General features: G+C 39.6%; 1 protein-coding gene across 2 annotated transcripts in view; it reads left to right on the forward strand.

Annotated features, from left to right (window-relative positions):
- Nucleotides 1-20,354, forward strand: part of smap1 (small ArfGAP 1) — an 85,571-nt gene that overhangs the window by 40,397 nt on the left and 24,820 nt on the right. The window contains exons 5-6 of one of the 2 annotated variants that reach the window (XM_056761351.1): nt 6,349-6,420; nt 7,845-7,922. In XM_056761351.1, the coding sequence (XP_056617329.1) occupies nt 6,349-6,420; nt 7,845-7,922 (150 nt within the window). The remainder of the gene's footprint in view (nt 1-6,348; nt 6,421-7,844; nt 7,923-20,354) is intronic. The other variant, XM_056761352.1, reaches the window with a different exon arrangement.

Below are 20,354 nucleotides of genomic sequence, written 5' to 3' on the forward strand. Positions count from 1 at the left end.
TCTCTCGGTCCAGATGAAACGAAGCAAAGGTCCGGATCTGGCCCGCGGTCTGCCAATTGAGGATGACTGTGCTAGGCTTTAGCGTTAACTTGAGTTGGATGACTATGTAGTTGGTTCTTTGCCATTTATATTATTATATATGGTAAAACTATAGTAAGTTGGCTAGCTGTTTGGTTAGTGCCTTTAAAGGTCCAGTGTATGAAATTTAGATGCAATTATCGATGAGGTTGCAGCAACTGCTCACTCCGCCCCTTCCCTTTCTAAGCACTACGGTGGCTAACACACAACAAATATGCCATCACGTTTTTCACATCTTTGCTGAAGGAGATAACCTATTTATGAAACGCTCTCTGTAGAGCAGTTCTCCTTTTACTGTAGAAACAAACATTGCAGATTCCATGCAAGGGGACCCGCGGCATATGTAGATAGAAATAGCTCATTCTAATGTAATAAAAACACAACGCTTCAGTATGTAAGGTCTTTATATACCTCTGAAGACATGGTTATATGTATTAAATTATATTTCTGTCATCAGATCCTCCACAAACTGACACACTGGACCTTTAACCAGAAGTATATGTTAAAATGGAAAATAGTGCCATGTTATGTGAGACGTCTGTTATTCAAGTTATCCTGCTCTCACGCCTTTTATATGCAAATAAGTGATTAAAAACAACTTCTTATCAGTTTAAGCATTTTGCTTTGTGTGTGAAGGGGATCTAGATGTGAGAGTGTTGAATAGAAAGAGAGATAATAAGGTGAGTAAGAACTGTGAAGAGTGAAATGAAAACTAGAATTTGTTGTGAGATGGATTTAGCCACTCTCATTTGTGTTTTGTAAACCGACTGATTATTTGGGTGGGTCTATGGAGTCACTATAAGCCAGTCCAGCAAGTCATTTTTGTTTAGCACTTGTCACTTTTGTGGTTCACTGAGCTTTAAATGGTGCACTTATTTCTTATAGATTCACCAGTTTCAGCTGTTTAAACAAATCGGTATTCGTTTTTAGTCGTTCTGATCACAGTGTGCGTTGATACTGGTGAACTCGCTGTGTATAGTGCAATGCAGATGTAATGATCGCACGGCTTAAAACATTACACTGATGAATGGCACGTCAATGCCCCCCCAAAATCTGTCTGGTTGTAAGCATTCTTCCAAATATCTATCTCGATATTCATCAGAACAAAGAAATGTATACAGATTTGGATCAACTCGAAGGTGTGTAAATAATGACAGAATTTTTATTTTTGGGTCAAGTATCACTTTAAGAAACATAAATGCCAAATAAACAATATTCACCCTAACAGCTGCAAATGCAGCTCCTTAGATCTTGCACTCTTAACTGCGCTGATAACGAAAAGCGCCTCTGTTGTGGTGTAACGCCGCAACTTCAGTTGAGTGAACGCAGTGTTTTATATGAAGACCCCTGACATCATTTTGGTGAGAATCGAAGGGCTTCTCTATGCAGGAGAACCTTATTATTGGCCAAAGAAATAGTTCACCCACGATTGGAAAGTCATCAACAAAAACTCATTCCATACCTGGAGGACTTTTTGATGTTTGGTGGAGCACCAAAGTAGAAATTTGGCAGCCCGTCATGCTGCACTGCGCATGTTTTTATATAAAAAAGTAATCACGGACCTAATAACACAAATTCTGTTCCAAATCTTTTAAATAAAAAGGCTCAATTTTTAAATAAACCAAACCAACCCAACAGGGGTGTCACACTGATCCAACAAATGCGTTTCAAACTAATTTTATTACTTATGCCTGTTTATTCACTGCTGTGCTTTCAGTTTTTCACAGCTGTGGAACACGTGGGATTAAAGCAATCCGGGTCATTTTTTTGGTTTCTCAATGGTTTAGTACAGGTATTCTGCTCCCCTTATGATGTGATGTGGCCTGAAATGGAGGAATTTGATTTGATGCCCCTGTCAAACAGTCCAAAAAAAATCAATAGCTGCCTGTTTCTAGCTGAAATAAAAGGAGAGATGCAATATTGTAGCCTCTTCCTGCTTCTATTACTAAAACAAGCTCAAGAGAGTTGAACAGACCATCCCTCTCCTTCCTTCTCCTTGTCTCCAGCATGGCAGTAATGAAAGTTCTGTGTGTTCTGCTCCGCCAGTAGATGGGGAATAAATGTGTCTTATTAAAAGTCTTATCGCGAGTTGGTGCGTCGAAGTCACGCTTCCTCCCTGCTGATTCGAACCATTTAAATCATCGCGTGCATGTAAAACCAACAGTGAAGCGGAACCTCGGAAAATTATCGTCCCAGGATATTAAGCGCCAGCCTGCACTTCCTTGTTTTGTTTTGATGTTTGCAAATCATGCTTTTCCCTTTCACATTTTTTTGCTGTGGACTTTTTATTATTCTGATCAAAGTGTTTCCGAACCACGGAGAATGTGCGAAATGATGAATCTAAACGGACTGTTTTTAGCTGAAGAAAGGAATTTGAAGGCGGCGGCAGGAGTATTAACATCACAGGCTCTGCTCTACTGAGGAGAATATAACTTGATTTTGTGTCTGGTTTTCTACGCCACTGCGCAGTGAATGTGAGAATAAGATATCGGAGCATAACTAATTATAGCTTCAGTCGTTCTCAGCCACCGATGGGCCATTCTCAAACCTCTCAGTTTCTCTTTTCTCAATGCACTCTCATTCTGCCCCAAGTGACCTGGCTTGCTCGGCCATTTGCACTGCATTATGGGGCATTTATCTGCTCGCTCCTTCTATTACTCCTCAGCTAGAAAGCCTGGGGACCTTTAGACCTCGCGCTGATGCTGTTACTTCTTTGAGAGGATGGGGGTCTAGAAGCTTCACGTCTTCAGCTGCATTAAGATGGAGATGGGGTCTCTTCTCACACTCCAGGCTGATTGCTGTCTCTGCTTATTGACCGCCGCTCTTCATCTCCTCCTGCCGTCTGTCCTGGACTTATTTCCCCAGACGGGCGCACTGGCATTAAAGGGATTGAAGAAAGAGAAGGTGTATCGCGTGGTATTATTTAATGGCTCTCTAATGAATATGGGGCTGTGCTGCAGTGGAGCATATTGCTGATGCTAACCCAATAAAAGCAGATTATGAGGGGGATCCATCAGCTGGTAATGAACCAGCTTAGACACTTCTGCGTTCAGTTCCACTATAATGGACCTACTTGTTCTGCTTGGGCTCTGTGGATTCATGTTGCTGACAGCTATACTTCCACATGGGACGCCAAAAAAGTCATAGGTCTTTCTGTCCCGTTAATCACAATGTTTTCTATTGCCTTTCCAAAAACATTTGTAATAAAATTACTTTATAATATAGTTATTCCATACATATGTAACTTAAAGGGAAAGTTCACCCCACAATGAAAATTCTGTCATCATTTGCTCACCTTCAGATTGTTCCAGACCTGTATACATTTATTTGATCTGCTAAACACAAAAGGAATATATTTGGAAGAATGTCAGGAACAAAACGGATGTCATCCCCCATTGACTCCCATAGTTTTTGTTTTTCCTACTATTGCAGTAAATGAGGGATGAGATCTGTTTTATTACTGATATTCTTCCAAATTTCTTTATACAAAGAAGCAAAGAAATTTATACAGGTTTGGAACTATCCTAGGCAAACTAAAATGATGACAGAATTTACATTATTGTGTGAACTATCACTTGAATTATTATGTTTTCTACCTTTTTATAATATTCTGTATATTTATTTTTGTGTTTTTCTACATCTTTGTTACGTTTATATTTTCTATACTTTCTATATCTTCTCTATTTGTTGTTTTTCCAATATTATATTCACTCATTTCATTAGTAAATATTTTTTAAAGCATGTTAAAGACAAATTGATTAGTTGCATCTGTACAATGACTATGAGTTTGACATCACCTGTTACCTGTTTCAACACGTTTTTTTTCTGGTTTGTCCACAAACAGACACATTAGTGATCCGGTCTGTGAAAACCAAGCTAAAGTCTCAAAATCTTATTATGAGATAATGAGCATCAAAGTTGGATTTCTTAAAATAATTTCATTATTTTAGTCTTTTACATTGCCTTAGTTAATATTAGAGATATAATGATATATTCAATATATATTTTGGTGTTATTACATTATGTAGAATGAGTTTATGTAGAAAACAGTAGATCGCCATAAAATGACTAGCTGGGTTTTCACAGAATGGGTAACAAGTAGTTTGAATCAGTATCATCGTATCATCAGTGCTGCATCACAGTAGTTCTTATGAATATAGTTTATAGCCTTCAATTCGCACAATATTTTTGTAAATAAAATCCCTATGTTTTAGACCTGCTGTGGAAGATAGAGTAGTTTTATGTACACAAAACATCTACATATGCAATGTAATCTGTATAAACCAGCAGATTTTAGAAGCCAATTCAAAATTTTCAATAGAAACCACAGAATGGTATCAGATTGTGTGGGTGGAAAGGGGTCTTTTTTCTCTCTGTGTTCATCTCTTTATTTGGGACTTTGCTGTCACTTAGGTGATGATACAGAGGTTGAATAAGAACCTTGGCCCTGACCCAGACATGCCCTCCCTTCCTCTATCTGTCCTGCGCTGAGAGAAAGAGCCTTTGTGGGATTCTGTGTCGGGGCAGAGCCATCTATCTCCCCCAGAGCCAATGGTAGACAGCCTTAACAAACTGCCCCCAGTGAATGAAAGGAGCACAGTGAGGGGGTAATAGAAGGAAACAAAAAGTGAGGGTCAAGGGGATCTGATTGATCGGTAACATCCCATCCACATAAGATCAAAGAACAGATTATCTTGCTGTATATGACCTGAAATGCATGATTTCCATTTTTTATTTATGTATATTTATAAAACCAACACTATAGGATTCATTTGTTTATAAAGTGCTGTCTTGAATATTTGAGTGTTAATGCGTTCTGGTATATATTAGCATTGACCCTAAAACACATTTATACGGCTTTGTTCCTTTTGGTGTTCCACACAAAACCAGCTATCGGTCAAAGGAACTGTATACACAGACTGACATGACTGATTTTAAGCTTCATCTCAAAGAAAATATTCTGCCTCCCTGAATCACCTCTGAATCTTTTAATGCAATCAGTAATTGAGGCGCTTGAAGTCTGGATTGTCATTCCTCAAACAATGCCCTTCTACACTAGATGGTGCAATTCTTAATGACACTGAAAAAGATTTCCATTGACCTTGGCTGGTTGTTTTATCTTCGCGTATGTAAAAGTATACGAGCAATCTTCTGAAACCTCACTCCGCATCTGATTGATGCAGTTATTTGCCGTGGCTACACTTGTGAGGTAATTGTATTGATTTGAGGCAGTCTAGGCTATGCAGTTTGATGTACTCCAACCTGCGGATTCTGCAGATGGAGTCCTTTTTTATTTTATGGTGTCTTCGTCATGTAGGAGTGTCTGAGCTATTTTTACCTATAGAAAATAGGGCCGATTAGAAGAATTTTTGTGCTATATCACACTTAAAAATAAAGGTGCTTAAAAGGTTCTTCACAGAGATGCCACAAAAGAACCATTCCGTCAAATGTTCTTTAAAGAACCATCTCTTTCTTTTTGTAATCTGAAGAACCTTTTTCTGCAACGGACCTTTTTTGTAACGGAAAGGTTCTTCGTATGTTAAAGGTTCTTCATTTAACAGTTTTGAAACATAAATGCTCCTCTACGGCATCATGAAGCACCTTTATTTTTAAAGGTGTAAATAACCCAAAGATTTGTTACTACTGTCGATTTTTTTTTCTCTAAGTGAAGTATTTACTGCAGGAAACCCTTTTTTTATCAGTATTTGTTTCTTGTTTTCTATTAAGACTGTTTCTCACCCTTTCAAATATTAATAGGCCTTCAGCGTGATCAATTTAATAAGATATCTTAAATTATTCATGTTAGCCAATTAGATATTTTCTAGTTCTTGTTTTAAGCACTTATGTTACAAAATGAAGGTACGGTTCTGTTGAAACAAGTAAAAAGCCTTTTTCTAATGTGGTAAAGTTATGCTGTATTTTATGAACATTTTAACTTATCTTATATTACTGTGCTTTTTGTGGATATATCTTGTTTAACGATTTTTGTTTTGCAAAACAAACAAAACACTGATTATAGAAATAGCAAGCAAATGATTCAGTGTTCAGATGTGTTGGTGAATGTATCTGGATAAACTGTGCTTCTTATTTCCCATAGGCTGAATAATTAAACGGTTTGTGGGGTTGATCAAGCCTATTAATCCTAGTTTCTCTCCGTCTGCTTGTTCTTTTTCTCCTCATGCCTCTTTATCTCTCTCGCTCTCATTCTCTTTCAATTGCTTTCTCTCATTCGACTTCTCTTTCATCGTCCTCTTTCCTTCACCCCGGCAGAAGTCCTCTGATGCTGCTTTGCCTTCAGTATCGTCTCCTTCTTCGCAAACTGCAGAGAAAAGCAAGCTGGAGGTACTGTGCTGTGTGCTTCTGTGTGTTGTGCTTATCTGTGCTGTGCTTTTGCTGTGCATAATAACATTATCCTGAATAGGACGCAAGTTTAGCGTAACTGCATCCCAAACCGTAGTGCATTTGAAGATTTTAATGTCAAAGGTGTCTAGATAGTGTGCGGTTTTGTTAGATGTTGAAAGTGTGTGTCCATGCATGTTTTGTGTGGCATTATCCAACTAATAGAGTCTTCAACCATTTTTTACAGTTCTTTCTGGTGGCACTTTTAATGCAGAACGTACAAGAAGGGAGCGTGTAGAAATCAGGCACTTGCTGTTGAAATGTGCTTTGGTTGTATTCAAGTATGTGGAGTGTGCTGCTTATGTGCTCTGCTGTGGAAAGGAATCAATAGACCAGCTCTGTCAGCATGCAGAGGGGAAATGGAATAATCGATGTGCCCATAAAGAGCTCCAAACGACCAATGCGCACGTCACCTCCAGGCCTGTACTCCATTTCTTTCGTCTGCTCGTAGTCACATCGCCGACCAGACACCGCCGTCACTGCAGAAAACCTGCTCTGATCCCTCACTCCCACACCTGAACAGGCCTCTTGCATTTTTGCAGGAATTGATTTGCCCTGAGCGAGGAGGCTTGATATCAAGGCCGAACTTTCTTCGGCATAAAAGTGTTGATGTGACCTATAATGCACCGTATATACGGTTGCGAAGGCTTTTCACACAGTGCATCTTGCAAGGCTGTTTAATGTTGCATTAGCTGTTTTCTCTCGAGCTTTAAAAATAGTCTGTTTTTGTGTTGAGACTTTTTTTGTTCCATTGTGCTGCATCTAGCTGTTATTAAACACAAGAACACATTTTAATAATAGACCAACTGACCAGTGATCGAGCAGACAACCTCATACACAACATTTAATGTTGAATGTGTCATTTTCTCGCTTGAGTTATTATAGTTGTTTGTGTGAATACTTAACACAGTTGTTTCAGTCAGGGGTAGTGGATTAGCAGCCATTCACTCAGGTCACACTGTACTTCCTTTTAAACGGCTAGATGGATGGAGTCTGAAAGGAACAGAAACCAGGGGTCTTGAGATGTGCCATTAAGGGCATTATTGAGAAATGCTATTTTTATCTTGACACAATGTCCTGAAAATGTGATGCTCAAGGCACAAGCCCTGTAAAAAAGGCAACATGAAATGCAATATCCAAAGACATCCGACACATTTCATAAAACACCCCAACGTTGATTTGTTTTGCACATGAGTAGACAAATGGCCATCCCAAAGGGCAAGTCGTGAGATAAAATCATTGTTTTTTTATCGATGTCTTTTTAAAGAAATCGAGTGTGTGAATGCGTAATGTACTTGCGTGTGTGCTTGTCTCTCTGAGTGTGGTTTGTCCTGACACACATTTTCTGTTTTCTCATTCTGACACAGGAGAGAGAGAAGAAAAAGGAGGAGAAAAAGAGAGAAAAGGATACAGATAAAGGGAACAAGCCAGCAGCATTTGAGAAGGTAATCGACTTCATTACCCACAAAAGCCATTAGCTCTTTTAATAAGAGCGGTATTTATACACCATTGTAAATGAGGAGGTGCTGTTTGGAAAGCTGGAGACCTGATCCAGAGCCATTGAAAAAGAGAGTTGCGTTGAAGGAAGTTCAAAATTTTTTGCGTGTCACATGGTTAATGGAGCCATCAGATAGTTTCAGTAAGTTATGTTTTCTCATTAAATGCTTTATTTCTTTAAATTACTTGGGTCTTTAAATGGGTTACAATTTTACCAGTTGGTCTGTTTAGCTGCAGCTCCATGTGTTACTAGTGACTTCTGGGAACTATTGAGAGCATCCATGAACCGCCATTGCTGTAAAAAAACGAGTTGACATGACTCTCTCAATGGCTCTGTCCTGATCTTGAACCATTAACCCCACCTGCAAATTTCTAAAAAGCGAAAATTTCAAAGCGAACAGTGCACACAAAAATGAACATTTGTCCTTGCATGTGTGACAACAGAATTAAACAGCATTTTTGAGTTTTGGGCTAAAAACAGCTTCAGGAGATGGCGTGATTATCAATGATTGAGATTTCTATTTGTTCCTTAACAAGAGGACACACCAAAGTCATTGAATATGAGTTGTTTGGAATACCTTATGGTGCTTTTGTAGGGTTTTGGGCCTGGACGTGAGAGGGATATTTGAAGTATAATGTGTCTTACATATTTCTATGTAAAATGAAAATACATAAGTGGAGTCCAATATTATATGGTATGTTTATGGGGTGGGAATCCTTTGGTCTTTCAAAATTCGATTCAGAATCGATTCTGAGGATCAAGATTCTAATCAAGATCTAATTTGCATATGCGTTTCAGAATCGAAATCAATGGATTTCACAGTTTACTTCACAACATTTCCACTCTTGACTACTTTTCACTCCCTTAAAAACTCTCTACAAACGAATGAATTCTCCACAAACGTATTTCATGTTTGGTAGTCATAATGAGAGGTGTTTATATGTGACCCTGGACGACAATACCGAAATTGAAATTTTACATCATCTGAATGCTGAAGAAATAGGCTTTCTATTGATATATGGTTTGATAGGATAGGATACTATCAGGCGGAACAACAACTGTTTAAAAGGCTGGAATCTTGAGGGTGCAAAAAAGCTAAATATTGAAAAAATCACCTTTGCAGTTGTTAATCTGAGGCACTTTAGCAGACCATCCTCTTACACAAATAAAGTTTTTATACATTTACAGTAAGAAATGTATAATATATCTTCATGGAATATGATATTTACTTAATATCCTAATGATTTTTGGTGATTACTAAAAATGTTCCCGTGCTACTTTTTTTGGTTTTGTTATCCAGGGGCAAATATGGAGGGCATGGTCTCATTCTAGACAGCATTTTATGTTACCGAACTTTGTATATACATATAGTGCTAATAGTCACAAAATAGGAGATGTGCAAACAACCGCTCCTAAGAAATAAACAGCCACAGTTGCAATAACTTAAATCATAATCATCTAGTCAACATTTATACACGCACACAACCGTGCAGCACAGAAAAAAACTTGAACCGCCACAATACATTTAGACTTGTGTAACAATCTGCTAACTCCAGTCTCCTCGCTTTCCTTCAGGCAATAGAGACCTTTCATAACCACAGTCAGATGCCTGAACACACACACATTCACACACCTTCTCTCCGCCTGATGCACAGTATGGGGTCATCTGGGATCACAATACAGAAAATAAGCACAGAGAGTGCTTCAGAAAATGGCAATTGTGTGTACAAGAGAAACGACAGTGTGCGAGACATTTGGGAACATGGCTATTGTCATCTCGCTGTCAGAGAGCACAATGGTGGTGTTTGATTGACAGGCAGGCGGGTGAAGATCTGTGGCCCCGAGTGAGTGTAGAGAAAGTCAAAAAGAGGACAGAGTTCTCTCTCTCACTCGTGTTTTGTTGTTTTACACCCTTGTCATCTCAAGCGTGTGTGTGCGTGGGTTATCCTTGGGTCACTGTGGAGAAGATTGGAAATTCGGTGGCCTTTGGAAGTCCGGCAGCAAACTTTCAGTTTTTCCACTCCACTGAGTCAAGAATATTCACAGTCTGTAGAAGACGACAGAGCATTAAAGTAGAGTTAGTGCTGCACGGCCACCTCGTGTTTTTCAACAGTCTCGCTTCATCCCCTGAGAGAGCCACGAGATGAAGAGAGAAGACTGAAAGATGGGGGATTAGAGGAGGGGATCTCCGCAGGCCGGTTTAAAACCTTTGAGCTTTAGTCTCACCATACGTGACAGCTCCTGCGTGCTCCTCTAAACGCATTTAACACATCCACAGTGAAAAATTATAGACCACAGGAGACGCTAACAAATGCACACTGACATTTTGTCTTGCCCGGTTTTTCGTTCTCTCTCTGTTGAGTGTAGGCATCATTTCACAGCTGGCTATCTGTCAATACTTAATTCGCCCCACGTGTCTCTCAAAAGCGGTCCTGTGGATAAAGGGGGTCTTCGCGCCGTGGCATCCCATGCATATTTTCTCTCTCGACAACCTTCATTTGTCTGTCATTGTCAGTTAATCTCCATACATATTTCCTATGCCATCAAAGGCGCGTGTTGGCTTATGTTAAAATCAGCCAAGCGAGGACCTTACAATGATATTCATAGCCTCTTCTGAACCTTCACGAGTCTGTGTATGTGTGTGTGCGAGATAGGTAGACGCATGGGGGATGTGTTGCTTCCGTAATGCCCATCCTGACCTTTGCTGATCCACAGTCTGTGAGTCGCATGTTGAGTGTGCCAGCCCAGAGCTGTGTATATATGTGTGTGTAAGTTCTGAAAAAAAAGAGAATGCCAGAAATAGTCAGTGCTGACCTCAGGTCAGTGTGTAGAGTGATTAAAATGGCTGTCTGGCTTCCTGTGCGACATGGAGGAAGGAGAGTGTGTAGCGAGACTGCATCAGAATGTCTGCCTATGTCCTGCTGGAAAGAACAAACGAGTTGTACATTTCAATATGTATTTTTGTTTAGCTGCAGGGTAGTGAAGAAAAACATGCAGATGTCTGTGTGTGTGTTTGCCAGGCTGAGATGATGTAGAACAAACTGAATTTACTTGGCTGCTGTGGATGCTCCATCTGTGTACTGGGCATTTGTTGTTTCCAATTCCACAGGAACTGGCTGTCTGTTTCCTGTCCGTCGACCTTACCAGGCTGTTCTCTTCAGCTCTGGCTGAAGTATTTGAGTAGTTTCAGTATAATTACTTAGTCATTTTGAAAATCAAGCATCATCACTTGCTCAGAGTTTGCATTGAGGGGTCTATTAAAATCTTTAATGTTAAACATGTTAGATGGAGTGTATGTGTCATACTCTATAGTATGATATAGTATAATATATTGAAGCATGTTTGTATTTTCCATAACACATCCATAGACTGATATTTTTCTAAAGTATGGACGCTATGATTAGGGGTTTAGTAAAATACAAACATGCTTCAATATATTGGTAATAAACACATTCTCTGAGAATTCTTATTTCAAGTTCTGACCAAAAATCTCACATCCATAACGCTGGAATTGCCCATAAGTGTTGTTGGGAATCTTCCTGGATTAAACATGACAGTGGTCGTGACATATTATTACTGTAAAAAAGAACACCTGTACGGTTTTGATATGAACTCTCTGTGTTTGAAATTCCAGTTTTATGAATGCATGTAAAGAGGTATGTGAATGTGACTCGAATGGATCTAGGAGTGAGATTGAGCAGTTTTCCGCAGACAAATTGGAAAGCTGGTTAATCTCAGCAAGTGTATGAAGAGAAATGTGCTGATGGTTCATGTAAGGAAGAATGAGTGAGGACGGAGAGAAAAACGCTCAATCCTGTAAGACAGCTCTCTCACCTTAACCGGTCTCATCTTTTACTAAAATTACCTTCGCCGTCACAGCCGCACAAAACCCAGAAAACATCTTTGAGCAATCGGTCTTTCTCTCAAAACGCAACATGGGGAATTGTTAGGAACTTACTAATTAATTACAAAACTTAATTTGTACTTTTTTGCATCAATAAAAAAAATCATTTTGCTTAAATTCCTCTTGCAGCAGCGGTTTTTAGATATTAGAGACCCTGGAGGGTTTAGACCCGCATTAATTTAAACCTATATGACGTATCCCTGTTTTGTGTTTTCATAAGTTTAGAAAACATGTTTCAGGTTACTAGATTGTGATTGGGTTTGCAATCACACCAATAGACAATTTCCGGAGGTCAGTAACTGCCCAAACATCTCATCGTGTTTCTCATTAATACTCAGTGAGGTGCTCATTAGGGTTTAAGTGGAATTAGTATGAAAAGCTCTCTGTCTCTGAGCTAATGAAGGCTGCGCAATTGTTTTCATTTGCAGCGACTCTACCTGAATGCAATCAGAGACAAAAACCCCTGCTGGCTCTCTCTCTTGCTCTCTCTCTTGTGCTCTGTGTGTGTGTGCCTTGTTTTATCCCATGTGTTTCTCAAGGCCAGCCAACAAGGTAACTGCACATATTATCTCTGTGCTACCCCCCTCCCAGTATGTTCAGAATTACATTAGTTAAACTGTCCAGTGTCCACTATTGCAGCACTCAACATCATCATCTCCTCATCCTCTGATTGGCCCGTGGTTGTTCCATACCCGCATGTGAGCAAAGCATCTTGCGTTTTGTCTCCAGGGTTAGCATCCTCACATGATGCTGTGACATGTTTTTGTGTGTTTTATAAATCAGTGTTCATCAGGAGACTTGCTCGAAAACCTGTCTCACATCTCTAACACCTGTCTTGTTGTTTCTTTCTCATCGCATATTTCTCAGTCTCTCGCTTTTGTTCTCTTAGGAAAGGAAGCTTTCATTTGTTTTTCTTTTCCTGCTTTGGCCATGATTAAATTATGAAAGAATAAGTAACGTTCGCTACGTTTCTGGTTTTAATGGGTATGTGGTTTTATGTTTTTGAGATTCTGTGAACGTTATTTTAAGAGAATGTGTGAGACGCGTCTCATTGTCTGTTAATGTGAAATCTTCCACATTTGAATCGCAATATTTTGGCTCAACGTCGTCTGTCCTACTAACCCCCCACAATCCAGTACTGCGAGTATTTAAAATAAATCATAAAAAATATCTTTTGTGTATATTTTGGTCATGGCAGCACTTAAATGATGCAGTCAAACACGTTGTGCATTTTTAAAGGGCTTATTCAGGTCCATGGATCGCATGGATGCAGTGATGCTATAAAGACCTAGTGTTTCCTGCTCCTTCATCCTCCACAGAATCGCGCTTTACCCACAAAGTTAAGAAATGCACCTTGCAAATTGCATTTAGCAGAGATTTTGTTGCGTCATTCACATGGTGAAACTGATGCCAAAAGAGTACAGACAGCATGTGAAAAGCAACATCACTATCAGTGGACGTGATTCATTCTTTATAAATTCTCTCAGTTCTGCGTTTGTTTTTATCGAGGAGTGTTTGTATGCGTGTTCGCATTTCTTGCTTAGATCTCGCTCTCTTCCTGCTGTTCTTGTGACAGGGTTCTGTCAGGGGACTGTGTGCAGTTGAGAGAGAACATTTCCATATTACACACAAAGAGGTTTGCATGTGGAGTCTGTAGAAATGGGCCGTCCAGATGTTCAGTCTGGTGCTGTGGATGTGGATGCGACGTTTAGATGCGACTCTAGCCTGAGTGAGGTGGGAAGCAACGAATGGAACACAAAATCAAGTGACAGTCACTTTACAATGACATTTTAACCAAATTGCTTGATTCCACTGCATTCAGATTTAATTGGTGAATTTTATTATTGAGTGACTGACCCTTTAACATATGCCGTGATGTTAAAGTGAATCTCTAGAAAGATTTGTTTTTCTGTTTGGCTGTTTTATTGACTCTGAAAGACACCAGTGCAGAACAAAATGCTTCACATTTTGAGTGCACCCAGCATGCCTTTCTACATTGCACCATGCTGGGACGGAAACACCAGCCAACTGAGAATACAAATCACCCCCTCTCGTGAGCTTCTCGCTGAGCTTTTGAGGTGGTAGTGTCATGCTGGTAGGCATCAGAATGGCAGATGGGGTCAGAATCTGCATCAGTTCCCGAAGGTGAATAGGAAGTGGTGATATGAGTACATGGGCATATTTACTTGCTGTTTGCATTATGCTTGTGATTAATTAAATAATCACAGACGGGTCACTTTTGTGAACGAAGTAGAGATAGACAGTGAAACATGTGCTTTTCAGTATAACACAGTTTGGTTTTGTGTGTTATTTATATGTGTGCTTTAGCTATTGCGTACGTGTAGCGCTGGCAGGTGATATTTTTCCCTTTGAGGTCTTTATGATATAAAATGCATAATTAATGCTGATGAGATATTTAAACCTCAAGGCCTGATACTAACTAGAACCACATGTATCTCTCCCTCTCTTTTGTTCTTTAGCACATCTTCTCTCAAATCTTTTTCCTTCATAGTGTTTTGCACAATTTTTTGCAGAGAACCCATTTTAGGTGGTGGGCTTTCGCTGGCAAGTTTATGTATGTTATACGCATCAGCAAATAGAAATGTATGCCTTTGGCTGATGCTTTTATCCAAAGCGATGTACAGTTAATTTAGGGTATAAAGTTGATCAATATTTGCTTTCCTTTGGAAGCAATTCCATGACCTTTGCGCACTGACTCAATGATCTACAAATTTGGCGACAGTAAATGTGTTAAAATGCACTTCCTTGTATAAATAGGACCGTTAAAGGGCTAGTTTACCCAAAAATTAAATATCTGTCATCATTTACCCTCTTTTCAATTCACACCTGTAACTTTCTTCTGCAGAAGACAAGAGTAGATATTTTGAAGAATGTTGCAAGCCGAACTAACGTGGTACCATTGCATTGATTTTGTCTCTATACAATAGAAGTCAATGAGTACCACCATTGTTCAGGTGCCAACATTCTTCAAAATGTCCTCGTGCAGGATTTAAATGACAAGAGTAAATGATGACATGATAAATTGTCACTTCTGACATGTTTTGAGTTTACCATCGCCTCCATATCGTCTCATTGAAAGTCAGTCATAACGACCTCTCCTATCTCAATCTCTTCTTTCCCGTCACAGTCTGTGTCGGAACTGTGGATGCTGATTCACTCTCCAGCCTGAGGACACCAAATAATAAGAAAGTCGGTAACATGATGACGTCCGCTCGTCCCTGCGCTCCGTACCTAATCTAGGCTAACAATGACCTTGGGTCTGTGCTTATACCACACACGCAGACACGGAGAGATGGGGGGTTGCTGGGGGGTTGAAGAAGAAAAGAGCGAGTTGATGAGAGAGATTGAGAAGGAAATGAGGTTTGGGAAAAGAGAGCAAGAGACTGAGGAAGATGGAACAAAAGGGAAGGAAACAATGAGAGGGAAGTATCGAGGGAGATGAGAGGAAGGCGTGAATGAAAGGAAGAGAGAGATGGAGGAGAGGAAGAGGCGATAAGAGATGAAAAAGATGATGTGTGTGTGAGACTGAGAGGGAGGAACTTCACGGCTTGAGTGTGTGTGTGTGTGGTGCTGTAAGGCTGCAGTAGATTCTGACTGGGCCGCTCATGCAAGGAATGGGATTTCAGGATTCACTGTCCACTTTGGCTGAAGGTGTGTGTGCGTGTTTGTGTGTATTAAACCTGTGATATTATCAAAGGACTAAGAGAGATTTCTCCCTACTGGGCAAACACTGTCAGACACACTCACACACTGCAATTAGCACATTTTATGAATACTTTATACTTTGATGTCCCAAAGCATTGGATTTCATGTTTTTGTTGTGAAAGCCATTAGATGCATTTGATAACTATTTAACATAAAATAAATATTACCTAAGAACTAGCTATTTCTTCATTTGTCCATGTCACCCCGCTGAGGACTATTATACAGCAGGGTTATAATTTCAACAGTTCAATTCAATTTAATTTCAATTCATTGTAATTTTCTGTCCTTAGTAGGAGTCATGGTACCATAAATATATCTCACGATACTGTACCTGCTGAAGTATCGCGATACCAAGTAGTAACGCAATGCTGTACCATGTGCATAATTTAAATTTACTAAATTAATACACAGATCTAAATGAAACATTTTTGTATTAACTGTTGTAAACTGTATTATTCTGCACACTACAATATTTAGTAGTATTAACTAGTAATAGGATAAATTGCCGCACATAATGTAGCACACTTGAATATTTACTATGGTTAGACTCAAAAACAATTTTAGTGAAGCTTAATGTAGATGTAAATACTAAAGTACACTAGAACAGTTTTAATGTGGGAACCATTCAAATGTATGACAACTTTTATTCTTTCAGAAATGTTTCTGGAGAGAAATGTTTGGCTTGCTTTAAATGTGAAACTGAAACGGCCAGTAAGTACCTGATATCACATCTATTTGATGTCTGCATTTTCATCTGCAAGACATCTTGCAGATGCTGTTTACTCATCTGCCCTAGATCTAATACGTCTGCTGTAAGATGTCATATAGACCTCTAGAAGATGTATGTAAGAGGATGATTTAGAATAGATGTACAGCAGCTCTTTCTACGATGTTTAGCAGTTGTTTTTACACGGCAGATGTTTTACAGATCTCCAGATCTTTAGCGTACATCTTACAGATGTACCTGTGCTATCTGGGTGGCAGTTTTGTGATTGTTAGTGACTCATTCAACCAATTCGTTCAAACGACTGATTATTCACATTTTGATGAAGTGTCTTTGTCAAAGAACCATTATCTCGTCTGAATCGTTCACTAACTTACCAGTAGTACGATTCTACCATTTAAAAAATATAGGGAGGCATTGTGTGTATTTTGAAGGTTATGCATCGCAATGCTACCATAGCACTGGTACACCATGCAACACTTGTCCTTAGTGTTTTATGTTGTATACGCTAATATTTTACACTCTGTGCATCATCTCCTCTGTTACAGTAAAATGTAACATAATCCAAATCAGAGTCACACCTCTAAAATGACTTTCCATTTCAGATGACCTCACCAATCTCTCATTCTTGTAGTCGCTCTGCTCCAATTACCTGGCTCCATTATAGTATCACATTTATGGCTCGCTTGTCATGATCCAATAAATTCTCAATAGATCAAGTCCCTCCTTTTTTCTTGTGGAATATCCCATTTCACTCAGAAACATGTTGGGTTATGGAAGCAAAATGGGTTTTAAATGTCATTGCATGGTGACTTTAATCTCTTCCTGTTTAGCTCAGAATTCTGACACTTAATAAATGCTCATTTGTAACACACACACACACACAGCTTCTGTTCCTCCAGGCTTCCTCCACACCTGTGCTGTGCCCACTGCTGCCCGTCTGTCGTCTGTTATTTATAGTGCACGACTGACCTCAGATCAGACTGACTAAGCTCAGATTGAGGTTTGTTCTCCCAGATGAACCCTCATTACTCTAGTGTCTTCCTCTTCTTGTTTTTCTTTTTCTGTCTCTTTGAAATATCATGCACAAATATTTGTCATAAAGCGGCGAAGGATAGAAACTCTATCTTGACATGCATGGTTAGGACGGTGTTATTAGACAGCTTAATTATCATTATGGCCTTTGCACCCGATACCCAGGAGGCTGCTGGGATGTGTAACAGCTTTGGTCTCAGTTTCAAAGATTTCATAGCAAAATTTCTTGTCAGTTTGGTATTTGTTGTTTTTGTTTGTTGTTTGCTTGATGTAGAAAGCTTCGGGTTGGTTTGATTTCCTCGCAAAGATCTTTCGTCTGATGATCTTTTGCTTAAGATTTCAAAAAGATGCATGCGTTTTTGTCAATGTGAGAATGTACTTGATCTCAGCTAATGACTGGGAGTCATAAAAGAAGGTTTTCAGGATAAATGGTATTGTGTGACTGTATCGGCAGCTTGCAGTTAATGGAGGCCGGAAACCCTGACAAATGGTGAAATAATGTCCACTGATCTGGACTGTCAAGGTACAGAAAGGCATGCAAGAAATTGTGTCACTCAGAAACAAATAGCATCCCACAGACAATAAGCAGATTGTTAAAAAGGAAAATCAAGAGCACTGGCGATGAGGAAATAAATGTCATGTGGAGGAAAATAAAGTACTATGAGATGGAGGAGAGAGATGGGTGGCCGGCTCGGTCACTCTGCAGGAGGTGAGAAATGCAGTGATTTGCTGTGGAGCAGTAGGTCAGCGGTTTCAGGCCCTGCTGAGTGAATGCTGCTCGTGTTAAGATGGTTTTCTGCGAGTCAAAGCAGAAAGAACACACAAGCACTCCGTTTAACCAACATGCACATATATGCTATACAAACACTGTGCCCTTGAAGGGACGCTTTAGTTAAAAGGACATGAAATGGCATAAATGCTTCTAAAAGATTTGTGGGCAGTTTAATGGAACAGCTCATAGAAGGTGTCCCTGTTGGGTGTTCTCTGATATCACACCTGTCTCTGACAACCCTAGACTCTTTCTTTGTTCAGCCAATCAGAACACTTTACTAGCATATGAGCATTTGAAGGGTGGGATGCTCCGAACTATACAGAGGCCTTAAAGTCCCAGTGAAATAAAAATTACAATGCCTATTTTTTCATGAAATATTGCAGCGTTTTTGTAAAAAAGTTTATCAATGTGGGTCAATCAAATCGCAGAAAAGACGAAAGCCACGGCCACTATTTAATTTTTTCAATGCAAATGCTTATCTAATGCAATTTACGTTTCACAGGAACTTTAATGTGGTCTTATTCAGTTGCTAGGTCTGGAAGAAATTGGTCCAAGTAGGGAATATGTTGCTGTTGGATTGTCTGTGGATTCACAACTGCTGTATGGTTCTTTCCGAGATGTACCGAATTGTTTCCTCCAAATGTTTGTAACTGTGCAATGAAAAACTTCTGCATGAGTGATTTCAGTAGCTTTGTGGTTTTGTGTAGCACTCATACAGTGGCCACACAAGGCATAGTTTGTGGTTAGAAGAGACCCTTTAATGCTGTAGCACCAGTAGAATATATCACACCTGTGCTACGAGAGAGTTATCCCTCATTGCACGTGTACTGTCTGTTAATTCATGGTGCGGATCTGTGCTGTATAATTTCAGCTTCATGTTGAAGACTAATGATTTGGCCCTAGTGGAGCGTGTGTTTGTGTCAGAATGAGGATGGTTTACAATGTGTGAATGAATTACTTTGTGCTGTTCTGCGTGCGTTGTCCCCTGGGGCTGCAGCCAGCGCGTGCCACGGAGAGGAGCGTATGGTATTAGTCAACAAACTACGTGCAAGCCAGTTAAGGTATAGATCAGAGCTTGTCAGCATGCCGTGCTATGCGTGTTGCAGGGGCATTCATCTGCGTAAGACATGATAACACAGAAATAGTCACGAAAAAAGACTGTAAACACTCTTCCAACAGTACACCAGCCAAGATATGAGACCAAGAATGTCGGGTCTTAATTTTTTTCTTTAACAGTTTTAGCCTCATTTTTGTGGAAAACATAGAATCATTGGCCAGTGTATTTTTATTTTTTATTGTTGAATATATATGTTTATGAATTAAGTGTTTATGTATAACTTTATGTTCAGTTTGAAAAAAATATATATATAATTTGTTTAAATTTCGATATATAGTTTTATTTGGTATCAAAGCAGTACTATCGACAATCTCTACATATTCACTTTTTTTTAGAGATTAGCACAAGTGCATTTTGTTAGTGCACTATTACATTAATTAACACATTAATTCATATTTTTACGACTATTGCATTTGCTGTTCTGTTGGTACCTGCAAAGGCGACTTTGAACATTGTTATCTGTGCCCATTTAACCAAAGCTGCTCGCTATGGCCATGAAATGTTATAAACATTCAACTCCTCCATCATCTTCAATTCTTCCTTTTGACAACACATCTGCCGCCGCTGTCTGCTGTAATGCGATGAGCGCATGCACATTTGTGTGGGGGAGAGAGAGTGAAGGGCGCCCTAAATGAGCCACGTCCTCTGACAAACAACACTTCTCACCTTAATTCGACATGTCCCTCCCCCACCATCCGCTCGCTCTCCTGCCCTGCGGGGACCTAGTTTAGTTTCACACCACACGTAATCGCATGCACACACACCTGCAAACGGTCGATCGATCAGTGCTGCAGGGGGCTGATCAATATTGGCTGGATTTGAAGCAGCGGAAGACTGTGGATTTAGCAGAGTGTGGGGTTTACTCGCAGAATGTGTTTTTGTATGATGCATTTGTGCGTGCGCATTAATTTGCATCTTAGCACATGCGAGAGCTCTCAGGATGTGCACTTAAGTCCACTTACAGTGTAAGAGTGTTCATTAAAGGTGTTGAATGCAGAACTAAAGCGCAAAAACGAACAGTTTGTCTTGATGGTTTTCTTCTAACCCCCCATCTAGAGGCTTAATATTCATAGGGTTCCAGAATAGCAAAGTCCTTGCAGC

The sequence above is a fragment of the Triplophysa dalaica genome, chromosome 11 (assembly GCF_015846415.1).
Source record: "Triplophysa dalaica isolate WHDGS20190420 chromosome 11, ASM1584641v1, whole genome shotgun sequence".
NCBI classification, from domain to species: Eukaryota; Metazoa; Chordata; class Actinopteri; order Cypriniformes; family Nemacheilidae; genus Triplophysa; species Triplophysa dalaica.